Source organism: Barbus barbus (assembly GCF_936440315.1).
Source record: "Barbus barbus genome assembly, chromosome: 3".
Classification (NCBI taxonomy): Eukaryota; Metazoa; Chordata; class Actinopteri; order Cypriniformes; family Cyprinidae; genus Barbus; species Barbus barbus.
In genome coordinates, this window is record NC_136731.1 from 5192050 (window position 1) to 5205083 (window position 13034).

The 13034-nt window shown below is 48.0% G+C and overlaps 1 protein-coding gene across 1 annotated transcript in view; it reads left to right on the forward strand.

The window, feature by feature from the left end:
* LOC306854424 (nuclear GTPase SLIP-GC-like) overlaps window positions 1-13034 on the forward strand; it is a 70262-nt gene that overhangs the window by 30387 nt on the left and 26841 nt on the right. Inside the window, exons 6-10 of the mRNA XM_079392399.1 lie at window positions 2286-2548; window positions 2657-2881; window positions 2967-3161; window positions 3288-3466; window positions 3611-3653. Of these exons, the coding sequence (XP_079248525.1) occupies window positions 2286-2548; window positions 2657-2881; window positions 2967-3161; window positions 3288-3466; window positions 3611-3653 (905 nt within the window). The remainder of the gene's footprint in view (window positions 1-2285; window positions 2549-2656; window positions 2882-2966; window positions 3162-3287; window positions 3467-3610; window positions 3654-13034) is intronic.

A 13034-nucleotide genomic window follows, 5' to 3' on the forward strand; every position in this document is an offset into this window, starting at 1 on the left:
TATGTCTTATCAATTATGTTAATTTGCTTTAGTATATATTCTGTGTTCAGTCCTGTGTTCCCTTGTCTGGTCTACTACGTCCCTATGTGTGCTCCTACCTGCCTGGTCTGTTTACTAGGGGTGTGCGCCATATCATACCGCAAAAATCAAAAATTGTTGCTGGTTACTGTATGATGATTAAAATCGCGAAATTGCCTTAAAAAATTAAATACAACAGCGCTGCAGGAGCTTGTGACGCTGTCTCGTTAGCCGTGAGGGAAATCTGTGCTGAAACGGCATTACTGGTCAGTTGCTCAGTAAAATGTTTACAAGACACGTGACAATGTGATTTGTGCATCTTCCCAAATTAGTAATGAGAATAATTTATAAATCTGCTGTTGTCAACAAAAAGATGCACTGAGGACTTCCTGCGGGTTTCCGTCAAAATAAAAGCCTCATCAATTCATAAATGTTAGTATTGTAATATTACTGTTGTTCTGTTAAATAAAATTAAGATAATATTACAACAGCTCTATTAATACATTTATTATAACATTCACACATAGTGTTCAAATTGGGATCTGTAATATTTTCTAATGTTTTAAAGAATTCCCTTCTGCTCAGCAAGGCTGCATTTATTTGCAAGACTGATTCAAGAACGGGGTCTCAAAAATGGCCACAAAATATTATTTTAAGTTAAATTGTGCTTTGTTGATATAATGTCTGCTAGAATGTTAAAAAATGTTCTGTGTTAAATAAGTATTTTTAAATTGTTGTTTTGTATTAGTGTACAATGTTTAAAAATAATCATTTATTCCATGTAGTGTCCATTTCATTCATTTAACATTTAATATTGGAAGCATCCAAGTTATTTGACACATTTGGACATTTAAAAAAAAAAAAAAGGAACGTAATAGTTACTTTCCCTGGTAATTGGTTACTTTTATAGTGATGTAACTCCATTACGAACTCAGTTATATTTACTAGTTACTTCTCACAAATAGTGTCTAATTACTTGTTTAAAGTAACTTGCCCAACACTGGTCAATACTATTGCACTATAATGCTGCTTCTGCCACCTTATGACGATAGATTTAGATTTTGGAATTAAGCAGTCTGTCATCAATGAGAGTAGCTCATTGGAAAAGGATGGAAAATGCCCTTCATTGTGTTTGCACTAATAAATGCTGTTGCCTGCCAGCTGCAATCACCAATAAAACTTTGTTCCATATTTCTTTTATATATCCTCATAAATATCATTATCGCAAATATTTTTGAAATATTGTGATATAATTTTGAGGCTATATCGCGTTTATCCTGATTATATTAAAGACTATTTGCATCATTCATCATCTTCTTCGTGCGTTCATTCCCACAGTAGCGTGACAAAAATATGTATGTACACAGTAAGTGCACTGTATCAAATTATATATTTAAATATAAGTACATAGCAGGGTAGGGTCACTTAATATAAAGTGGGACCGCAAACAGTTACAGAGTTAGCTCCTAGACAGTCTGTGGTGTTTCTTGCTGGCTTCGGGTGATCCGATGCATAACGTCCCAGAGGTTCTCAATTGGATTCAGGTTTAGGAAATGTTAGGGCCAGTCAGTGACATCATCATCAATGCCTTCATCATCAAGAAACCACCTACACACTCTGGCAACATAAGGCCATGCATTTTCATGCACCAGCAGAAACCCAGGGGCCACTGTTGCAGCATTAGACCTGACAATGGCTCTGAGGAATTCATCCTGGTAAGATACCATTAGCTAGCACATGGATGTCTATGCAATCCTCCAAGGATATTCCTCCCCAAATTATCACTGACCCACCACCAAAATGGTCATGCTGGATGATGTTTCAGGGGGTTCCAAACACAATCCTGGAGACTGTGCTGGGAGACAAACTAAACCTCCTTGTGACAGCACATATGGATGTGCCATCCTGGAGGAGTTGGACTACCTGTGCAACCTTATTGGTTGCAGGTACTGCCTCATGTTTCAAGTAGTGAGAAGGACCTCAACAAAACTAGAGACAAATCAGTCAGGAAGGATAAGGAAAGAGCAATTGTCTGTAGCCACCACCTACAAAACAATTATTTTGGGGGGTTGTCTTGCTGTTGTCTCTTCAGTTCACCTGAACCTTAATTTGCACCAAAGCAAAGTTTCATAACTGGGCAGATTAATATACCTCCTGAAGTTTAACTGAAGCTGTGTTATACTGTGATTTAAGAGTTCCCTTATTTTTTTTTTTGAGCAGTGTATACACACTGACCCAATTGTAATTCTCTTCTTCATTGCATTCAGATATGATCATGGAGAAAGCAAGGGAAATTCTGAAAAGGGGCACTAAAAACTCAGATCAAATGGATAAAGCCAGCAGGAAGGCAACCATAGGGATTTTTGGAAAATCTGGAGAAGGAAAGAGCTCCCTATTGAGTGCAATTCTGGGAAAAAAGGATTTACTGCCATCTGGTTGTTTTGGTGCCTCTACAGCTGTTGTTACTCAGGTGGAAGCAAATCTGACCGACTCCAACTACACAGCAGAGATTGGACTATTCTCTAAAGAGGTTTCCTCATTTATCCTACCACCCCTTCAATGAGAGTTCTTCATAAATATGCAAATAAATCGTAAACCCTTATTTTTCCTCTATACTGTGTGTTGTGTATCTCTGCAGGAGTGGGAGAAAGAGCTGAAAGAACTTTTCAGATATATAAAAGATGACAGTGAGGACAGGAATGAGGATTTGTTTGAAATTGCTGTAGAAAAGATCACTGCGCTGTATGGAGCTGATGCAGACCAGAAAACATTAGAAGAGCTCCAGAAAGATGAAAAATTTGCTGAAATCGAAACCTTTTTCTCCACTATTAAGGAAAATTCTAAAAGTTTCTCAAAAAGTGATGTAAGTTTAATATGTAACAAATTAAATGTATAATGCATTATTATTATTATTTTAAGCAAAGTAAAGCAATTTATTATCTCAACAGTTATACGAATTTACAACTAATCTTGCAAGTTACATACAACATAGTGAGGCAAGTTCTGGTGACTGGTACTGGCCACTTGTGAAGAGTGTGACAATCAAGATTCCAGACTGTCATGGACTCCTGGAGCATATTGTGCTTCTTGATCTTCCTGGAACTGGAGATAGCAACAAGATTAGAGATGACCTGTGGAAATCTGTAAATATATTACTACACTCTTTTCAAAGGAACCTTCTGCCAGATATACATTATAGAACTACACAATTTATATTATGCCACTATGAACATTTTGTCTTATTCACTGTTGTACTGCTAATCCAACAGAAACTGAGCGACTGCTCTTCTGTGTGGATTGTAAGTGCTATCAATCGAGCAATCACTGACAGAGACCCCTGGGAGATATTAAAGCACTGCATTCAAGAACTGGGACCAGGAGGAGAATGCAAAAGCATCAACTTCATCTGTACAAAGACTGATGAGATCAATCCAGTTGCATTTATAAGGTATAACTGAATATATTATGTATAGGAATTAAATGGCTGGAAAGTGGTCTAATTCTAATTCCAGCAATCTTGTACCTTTTGTGTGAAACAAAACAGAATTTCAAAAGCAGCAACACTTTGTAATCTTTTAAATATTCCTTTTAGATCTGCACGGCTTCCTAGAGACCTAGAGACCTCAGAAGACAAGGTTTGGAAAATGTGGAAAAACTGTACTAGCAGTATTTCTGTAGTATTGCCTCATTGTTTTCCAGTACATAATTTAGCTGTTAGTTTCACCTGTAAGTTTGGGCTGCTGGTAAATTTGCTGGTTTTACTTATGCAAATATATGTGAGCTCAGTATCGGTATAACCACAATTTAATGAATATAATACTTCACTGAGATGAAAAGGAAAATATATAATCGACCAATGAATCAGATTTTAAAATATACCTATTTTATTGGTTATATTATACTGTGTGTGTATTGTTGTTTTTAAAGAATTTTGTTATGTTCATCAAGGCTACATTTATTTGATAAAAAATACAGAAATAATAATAATTTGTGGCAATAATTTAGTTGTGTGATGCAAAGCTGAATTTTCACCTTTGTTGATTCAAACTCCTTATATGAGTGTGTGTGTGTGTATATATACACACACACACACACACACACACACACACATATATATATATATATATATATATATATATATATATATATATATATATATATATATATATATATACACACACATACGGGCGGGGTGACGTCACGACCAGGAAGTATATAAGCACGTGCGGCGGAGCCTGCGTCAGCTTTCTGTCATTCAGCAAGCACTCTGTGTGTAGTCAGTCTGATTTCTTGTCTTGTGAGTCCTATTTAGTGTTGTCTGTCCTAAAAGATGCCTAAAGCCAAGGCCAAGACAATGGGCGATCCCAGATCACGTTTCAGGTTGTGTGTTAGTCCTTGCCCTCGTTACATCACGGGTGGGGACACACAGAACCTGTGCATGGTCTGCCTGAGTGCGGAGCATGTGGCGTCGGCTCTCGAGAGAGCCGATTGCCCGCACTGTGAGCGGCTCTCGCTGCGCACTCTCCGCACCCGGAGGGCTCTCTTCGAGGAGGGAGCCTTCACGACCTCACCACGCGGTGCTGGTCCTGTTTTTGCCGAGGCAGAGCGGCGGCTGCACTCGTGGGGCTCACAGGCTGATCTGGCTGGCGAGAGTGAGACGGGCATGTCCCTATCTCCTCCCGTATCCGCCAGATCTGGCACCCCGTCTCTCGGTGTGGAAGCGGTCTCTTCCCCCCTGAGACGAGGGCTCAACACTTCGTCTCTCTTCCTCCGAGGAGGTTGATGTGTCAAGCTTTCACGAGGCTTTGCTGGGGGCGGAGCACGCAAAATCACGTTGCCCTCTTTACGAGCGGCTGCCGCTGAGAAAAAAAAGCCCCAGGACCGCGGAGGGCGACCCCTACTGGGGTGGAGCGGCTTACACCGCGGCACACGGTGACCGTCTCCCCTCGGTGCCCTCCGGGGATTTGTCTGCCAACCCTGCAGTTTCAGGGTACAGCAGGTCCCAGCGAGTGTTTCTCTCAGGTTCTTCCTCCAGTGATTTCAGCGGGCCTGAGAAACTCGCCTCAGCCGGCAGATCACACGTCTCGTTCCGGTGCGCCGCATCGAGACAGCGGTCTGGCCGCTTCTCTGACACCGCTTCTTTGTCACGATAGACCTCAAAGATGCCTATTTCCATGTCTCTATCCTTCCCTCTTACGGGGAGTTCCTGAGGTGCGCTTTTGGGGGCAAAGCGTACCAGTATCGGGTTCTTCCCTTCGGCCTAGCACTCTCACCCCGCACTTTCACCAAGTGTGTGGATGCGGCTCTGGTCCCGTTGCGACTGCAGGGCATCCGCATACTAAACTATATCGGCGATTGGTTGATTCTCGCTCAATCAGAGCGGTTGGCAGTTCGGCATCGAGATGTCATTCTCGCCCACATGAAAGACTTGGGGTTAAGACTAAATGCCAAGGAAAGTGTGCTTTCTCCAGTTCAGAGAACCCCTAATCTAGGCGTAGTGTGTGATTCGACTACGATGCAGGCTCATTTGACCCCTGCTCGGATCGAGTCGATCCTCACGGCAGTCAAGAGAGTGCGAGAGGGCCAGCCATTCACTGTCAAGCAGTTTCAGAGACTGCTCGGGCTCATGGCAGCTGCGTCCAGCGTGATACCTTCTGGCCTGCTGTACATGAGGCCCCTACAGTGGTGGCTCAAGACCAAGGGGGTTTTCCTGAGGGGAAACTCGCTCCACGCTGTCAAAGTGTCACGCCGTTGTCCGTGCCTTAGACATGTGGAGGAAACCTTGGTTCTCGTCTCAGGGCCCGGTGTTGGGAGCTCCTGGTCACCACGTCTCGCTTGCGACGGACGCTTCCCTCACCGGCTGGGGTGCGGTCATGAGTGGCCACCCTGCCCGCGGTCTGTGGAGTGGTCGCCACCTGACATGGCATATCAACTGGCTAGAGATCCTAGCTGTGTTCCATGCACTCAAGCACTTTCTCCCAGACCTAAGAAATCACCACGTGCAGGTCCGCACCGACAGCAAGGCAGTGGTCTCTTACATCAACCACCAAGGAGGTCTGCGGTCGCGCCCCTTGTACAAGCTGGCACACCAGATCCTTGTGTGGTCCCAGGGCAAGCTCCTATCACTGAGAGCTCTGCACATTCCTGGGCATCTCAACATGGGAGCAGGCGTCCTGTCGAGACAGGGGCCGAGGCCCGGGGAATGGATGCTTCACCCCGAGGGGTGAAGCAGGTTTGGAGAGTTTCGGCCAGGCACAGGTGGACCTCTTTTGCGACTCGAGAGTCAGCATAATGTTCCCTCTGGTTCTTTTATCCCCTCCAGCTCCTCCGGGACTGGATGCTATGGTTAGGGATGGGTATCGTTAAGGTTTTAACGGTATTACTACTCTTACCGATACTGCTTATCGATCCGGTACTTTAACGGTATTCTTATCGGTACTTTTTTTTTTACTTTGTTTCTTTGTTCATATTGTTACTGTATCTTATCTTATGTAAATAAAACACTAAAAATTTTTAGTGTTTTATATACATAAGATAAGATACAGTAACAACATAAACAAAGAAACAAAGTAAAACAAACTGACAAATACAATAAAACAAACACACAAACGAAATGAAATAAACAGTGCTTTCATTTTTCCATGAAGGTCTACTAATATTAATGTTCAGGTAAGTAATAGTTACAAAAGTAATCAAATGTAAATGAGCACTGCATAGTTTTCACTGTATGTACTGATAGATTTATGTTTATTAAAGCTATAACGTTGTTCAGATTAAGAGCTGTGGGTGATTTTCTCTTTGCATTTTGTTCTTTGATTAACATTGATGGCTCAAGCTCCAGTCTGACACTTTAAGACAATATACTGACACGCATTGGATTTTCTCCCAACTGTTCTCGTCCACTTAAAACATAAAAGTGAAGACTCTCATAACCGGCCATTTTGACACATTGTGTGTGTATTTTTTGGCATATTTTTGTGTGTTATTTCGACGCGCACGAAGCTCAAAGTGTACTTTGCTTGTCCGTTTTGGAGCACGCCGCCGCGCTGGCACACGAGCGCACACACATTTCAGCCTGGGGAAGAGCATCACTTGTGCAGATTGTACTTTCAACGTTTTACTATCAAATACACTCACCTAAAGGATTATTAGGAACACCATACTAATGCTGTGTTTGACCCCCTTTCGCCTTCAGAACTGCCTTAATTCTACGTGGCATTGATTCAACAAGGTGCTGAAAGCATTCTTTAGAAATGTTGGCCCATATTGATAGGATAGCATCTTGCAGTTGATGGAGATTTGTGGGATGCACATCCAGGGCACGAATCTCCCGTTCCACCACATTCCAAAGATGCTCTATTGGGTTGAGATCTGGTGACTGTGGGGGCCATTTTAGTACAGTGAACTCATTGTCATGTTCAAGAAACCAATTTGAAATGATTCGAGCTTTGTGACATGGTGCATTATCCTGTTGGAAGTAGCCATCAGAGGATGGGTACATGGTGGTCATAAAGGGATGGACATGGTCAATCCGTCAATGGTCCAATTTTGGTGAGCTTGTGCAAATTGTAGCCTCTTTTTCCTATTTGTAGTGGAGATGAGTGGTACCCGGTGGGGTTTTCTGCTGTTGTAGCCCATCCGCCTCAAGGTTGTGCGTGTTGTGGCTTCACAAATGCTTTGCTGCATACCTCGGTTGTAACGAGTGGTTATTTCAGTCAAAGTTGCTCTTCTATCAGCTTGAATCAGTCAGCCCATTCTCCTCTGACCTCTAGCATCAACAAGGCATTTTCGCCCACAGGACTGCCGCATACTGGATGTTTTTCCCTTTTCACACCATTCTTTGTAAACCCTAGAAATGGTTGTGCGTGAAAATCCCAGTAATTGAGCAGATTGTGAAATACTCAGACCGGCCCGTCTGGCACCAACAACCATGCCACGCTCAAAATTGCTTAAATCACTTTCTTTCCCATTCTGACATTCAGTTTGGAGTTCAGGAGATTGTCTTGACCAGGACCACACCCCTAAATGCATTGAAGCAACTGCCATGTGATTGGTTGATTAGATAATTGCATTAATGAGAAATTGAACAGGTGTTCCTAATAATCCTTTAGGTGAGTGTATGTCCTGCAATGTAGCAACAGTAAAGATGGCATTTTATAACAATCACTGATTGAGCTGATTCAGATGTTAAGTTTTGGTTCAGAGGAACGAATCCGCGCCGCTATGAAGGGAAGGGAGTTGTGCTAGAAGAAATGCGGCTATAATCCTTGGAAGCCAAAATCGAAAAAAAAAATAATACTTAGCTTAATATAACAGCCACAGGCCTAAAGTGTGAGCAGATGTTTGAATAGTTGGTTCTCTCTTCTATCATAATTAAACAGGACTTTCACGTTGCATGTGCTGAAGCTCCTCCGCGTGAGCGCGATCTGGCTTCTGAATTGCGCATAGCAAAAATGCATCATAGACAAATGTTTGAATATTATTGCACATAAAAACAGCTGGCGACATTATATATATATATATATAGAGAGAGAGAGAGAGAGAGCAACAATAAATGTACGTGTGTTTTCTTAATTTCTCCAATACCGACAGAAGTACCGATAACGTCAGAACTTATAGATACTCATAATTTAGCCCCGAGACCGATTTAATACAGAGTTTCGGTACCCATCCCTAGCTATGGTACAGACCTGGCTGAGGCTTCGTCTGTACGTCTCTCCCCCCGATCGCTCTGCTCCCGGGAGTTCAGTCTACTGTTAGTAGCGCCATTCTGGCCGGGCCAAGTATGGTTCCTCGACGGCACCCCGTGGCCGGTTCCGATCAGGAGAGATCTCCTCTCACAGGCCGGGGGTACCATTGTGCCCCCCCTGCCCGGAGTGGTGGAAGCTGTGGGTGTGGCGTCTGAGGGGGCGCAACTCATAGCTTCCGGTCTGTCAATCGAGGTTGTCGAGACCATCCTCCAATCCAGAGCTCCCTCCACGAGGAAACTGTACGCCTTGAAGTAGAAACTCTTCACTTCTTGGTGCGGGGACCGCCAGCTCGACCCAGTCAACTGCCCGATTCGCGCAGTTCTGGAGTTCCTGCAGGCCCGTTTCTCCGCAGGGTTAACCCACTCCACTATCAAGGTCTACGTGGCAGCTATCTCGTCGTACCACGCCCTTATTGGTGGCCAGTCAGTGGGTAGACACCCCCTGGTTACACGTTTCCTCCGCGGTGCACTGAGGCTGAGGCCGCCTGTACGATCCCGTGTCCCCACGTGGGACCTGGCTGTGGTACTAGAGGCTCTGTGCGGGGCACCTTTTGAGCCTATTGAGGAGATAACGTATAGACTCCTCACCATCAAGACCGTCTTCTTGTTGGCCATCACTTCTCTGAGGAGAGTGAGTGACCTTCAGGCCCTGTCTACGGCCCCTTCGTGTATTGACTTTGCGCCCGGTTCGGCGAAAGTCTTTCTCTACCCCCGTGCGGGGTACGTACGGAAGGTTCCAACGGTCGTACCACAGCCGGTCGTACTCCAGGCCTTATGTCCTCCTCTCTTCAGGGAGCCAGACCAGGAAAGGCACAACTGTATGTGTCCAGTGCGAGCACTGGACGCATACATCCACAGAGCTGCCCTGTGGAGGAAGTCGGACCAACTGCTCGAGTGCTTTGGTCCGCCTAAGAGGGGTCTTCCTGCTACGCAGCCCACTCTTAGTAGGTGGATAGTGGATGCCATCAATCTGGCATACGAGGCCTCTGAGCGTCCCTCGATGTCGGGAGTCAGAGCGCACTCGACCCGAGGTGTGGCGGCCTCCAAGGCCTTCTGGGCAGGTGTCCCCATGCAGGACATCTGCAACGCTGCTGGATGGTCCACGCCCCTGACATTTGCCAGGTTCTATAACCTCGACATCCAAGCCACTCCAGGCTCCTCCGTCCTTTCGTCCTGACACCAGGCAGGGACTTGTCAGTATGGTGGGTTTGGTATAGCGTTCCCATATGCGTTTTGACGCAGCTCGAAGTTCCTGGAAGGGAACGTACCAGGTTACGAGTTGATTTCAAAATGCACCTACATTTTTTGCATTTTGTATTTTTCCCTATATATTTCATCATTGACGATTTTATTTTTTATTTTTTTTAAGTCTAAAAATCTTGTCTCGTCTCGTTCTCGATACCACAGTCTCGTCTCGTTGGATAAGTGTCTCATCACACCCCTAATATAAATATATATATACATACATACTGTGAGAAGCGTCCCGAGCACCTATCAGCGTCGCCCTGGAAACGAAGGAGGAACACCTGGCCGCCGTCATCACGGGCTGATCGGTCACAGCTGACACTCGTTACCAGAGAGCTACAAAAGCCTCTCTGCAACACACGCCGGTGAGCAACGACTCCCAACGAATGGTGACTAACGCTTGTGTCCAATCTCTCTCTACCCCACAGATAGCAGCTAGTGACCGATCGGCCCATCACTTCAAACACCACGCCACTGCACGGCAAGCACCCACGGCCAAAGGAAGGGATCACGCGGCACTGCCTTGGAGCACCGGACACGTTAGCACCCACCTCACCACACTTGTTTGTTTGAATAAACACCCCTCCGGGGCATTTACTGCACCTGCAGCTGTCGTGTGATTCTTCAGCCCGCTACACTGGTGGAGAATGCGGGCAGATTGCTGAAGAATCACCGACTGTCACGACAACCCCAACTAATTTTTTTCCCCTCTTTGTCTTTCCTCGCCCAGTCACGCACAGGCGGCAGCTACTCCCCAGCCATGGAAGAGTTATTAAAGCATCTCACCGAAGTAAGCATCCGTCAACAACAAATTGTCGAGCACATGGCCGCTCGACAGGGAGAGACGGAGCGTGAGATCGCCGCTCTGCGCGTTTCTGCTGCCCAGCGGGTTCCGCTGCCCGACCCCCGAGTTCAAGCCACCCGTCTCCTGCCGAAGATGACCGCCCACGACGATGTAGAACATTACCTCCAGATGTTCGAGGCCATCGCGACGCGGGAAGACTGGCCAAGGGACGAGTGGGCACGGATCCTGGCGCCGCTATTGACTGGAGAGCCGCAACAGGCTTACTTCTCGCTGCCAACCAGTTCCGTGGACTCCTACGACGACCTACGGAAGGAAATCCTGGCCCGCGTCGGCTTGTCCCCGATTGCAGCAGCCCAACTGTTCCACGCCTGGGAGTACAATAGCCGGTTGCCAGCCCGCGCCCAGGCAGCCGAACTGTCACGCCTCTCCCAGCACTGGTTGTTGTCGGGAGATCCTAGCGCCGCTCAGGTGGCCGAGCGAGTGGTTGTGGACCGTTTTCTCCGGGCCCTCCCCCGCTCTCTTCGGCAGGCGGCCGGCATGCGGAACCCGCAAACCATCGGGGATCTAGTGGAGGCCATCGAGCTGGCAGAAGCGACGCAGCGACGGGAGGCTGGGGAGCGAGCACCGCCTTTTCCCCGGAGGGTGTTTCAGGAGCGACGCGCGCCGGAGGGCACCCAACGCTCAATCAGCAGGCCCGCGGTTCCCGGCATTCAGGATGAGCCGATGCCCACGGATCCCCCGCGTTCACCTGGCAGAACCTGGCTGGCGGGTTGCGTGGTACACCAGGAGCTGCCACCGGAAGCCCCGCAAGCGCGGGTGAAGATCAACGGCCGAACGTACCAGGCCTTGCTGGACTCCGGGAGTGCGGTGAGCTTGGTCCAGCCAACAGTATTACCCCCGAGGACGGGCACCAAGGCCCAGATTCCCATCACCTGCGTGCACGGAGATACCCGCCACGTTCCAGCCCGTCAGATCTACATCACGGCTAGCCCGGGCACCTGGCCCGTAGAGGTGGGGGTCGTGAAAGATCTGCCCGTGCCCGTCCTCCTCGGCCGGGACTGGCCGGGGTTCGACCAACTGCTCGCCGCCGTTACGCAGCCTGCCAGCCCAGCCGGGAACCGCCGACGAGGGAAGCTGAGCCGAGGTCCCCGACGGCGACAACCTGCCCTGATGACGACCGATAGCGCCAGAGACGGTGAGTCCCCCTCCCAGTCCTCTAACCTCTTCTATGATGTGTTTCAACAGGCCAGGAGAGGGGGAACGTTCGCAAAGGAGCAGCTCGGGGACGATCGGCTCAAACATTGCTGGGCCCAAGTGAGGGTGGTTGAAGGCAAGGAAAGTCAACCACCACCGCACCCAACCCCTCACTTTGTGGTCCAGAACGGCCTGCTGTACTGCGTTGCCCAGCGAAGGGGGGAGGAAGTACAACTCTTGGTGGTGCCCCGTTCAAAGGTGGAGACGATAATGGAGCTGGCCCACTCCCATCCGATGGCTGGTCACCTGGGCGCGCAGAATACCACCCAACGGATAAGGGACCGTTTCCACTGGTCCGGTCTGGAGGCGGACGTGAAACGGTTTTGCCAGGCGTGCCCCGTGTGCCAGCGAACGGCGCCACGGGCCCCTCCCCCCTCGCCATTGATTCCGCTGCCCATAATCGAGGTGCCCTTCGAGCGGATAGGGATGGATCTGGTGGGACCGCTGCCTAAGTCTGCCCGGGGCCACGAGCACATCCTGGTCATCGTGGACTATGCGACCCGCTACCCGGAAGCCATCCCCCTTCGAAAGGCCACCGCGAAGGCAATTGCCCAGGAACTCTTCCTGCTTAGTAGCCGGGTCGGCATCCCCAAGGAGATCCTGACCGACCAGGGCACCCCATTCATGTCCCGGATGATGGCTGACCTTTGTCGCCTCCTCAAAGTGAAACAACTGCGCACTACAGTGTACCATCCGCAGACCGATGGGCTGGTCGAAAGATTCAACCAGACGTTGAAGCAGATGCTCCGTCGCGTGGCTGCTGACGATCGCCGTGATTGGGACCAAATGATACCATATGTCCTTTTCGGCATACGAGAGGTTCCCCAGGCCTCCACCGGTTTCACCCCCTTTGAGCTCCTCTTTGGACGTCAACCCCGTGGCCTGCTCGACGTGGCCAAAGAGGCCTGGGAACAGCAGCCCGCGGCCCATCGGTCCACCGTTGAGCACGTCCGGGACATGAGG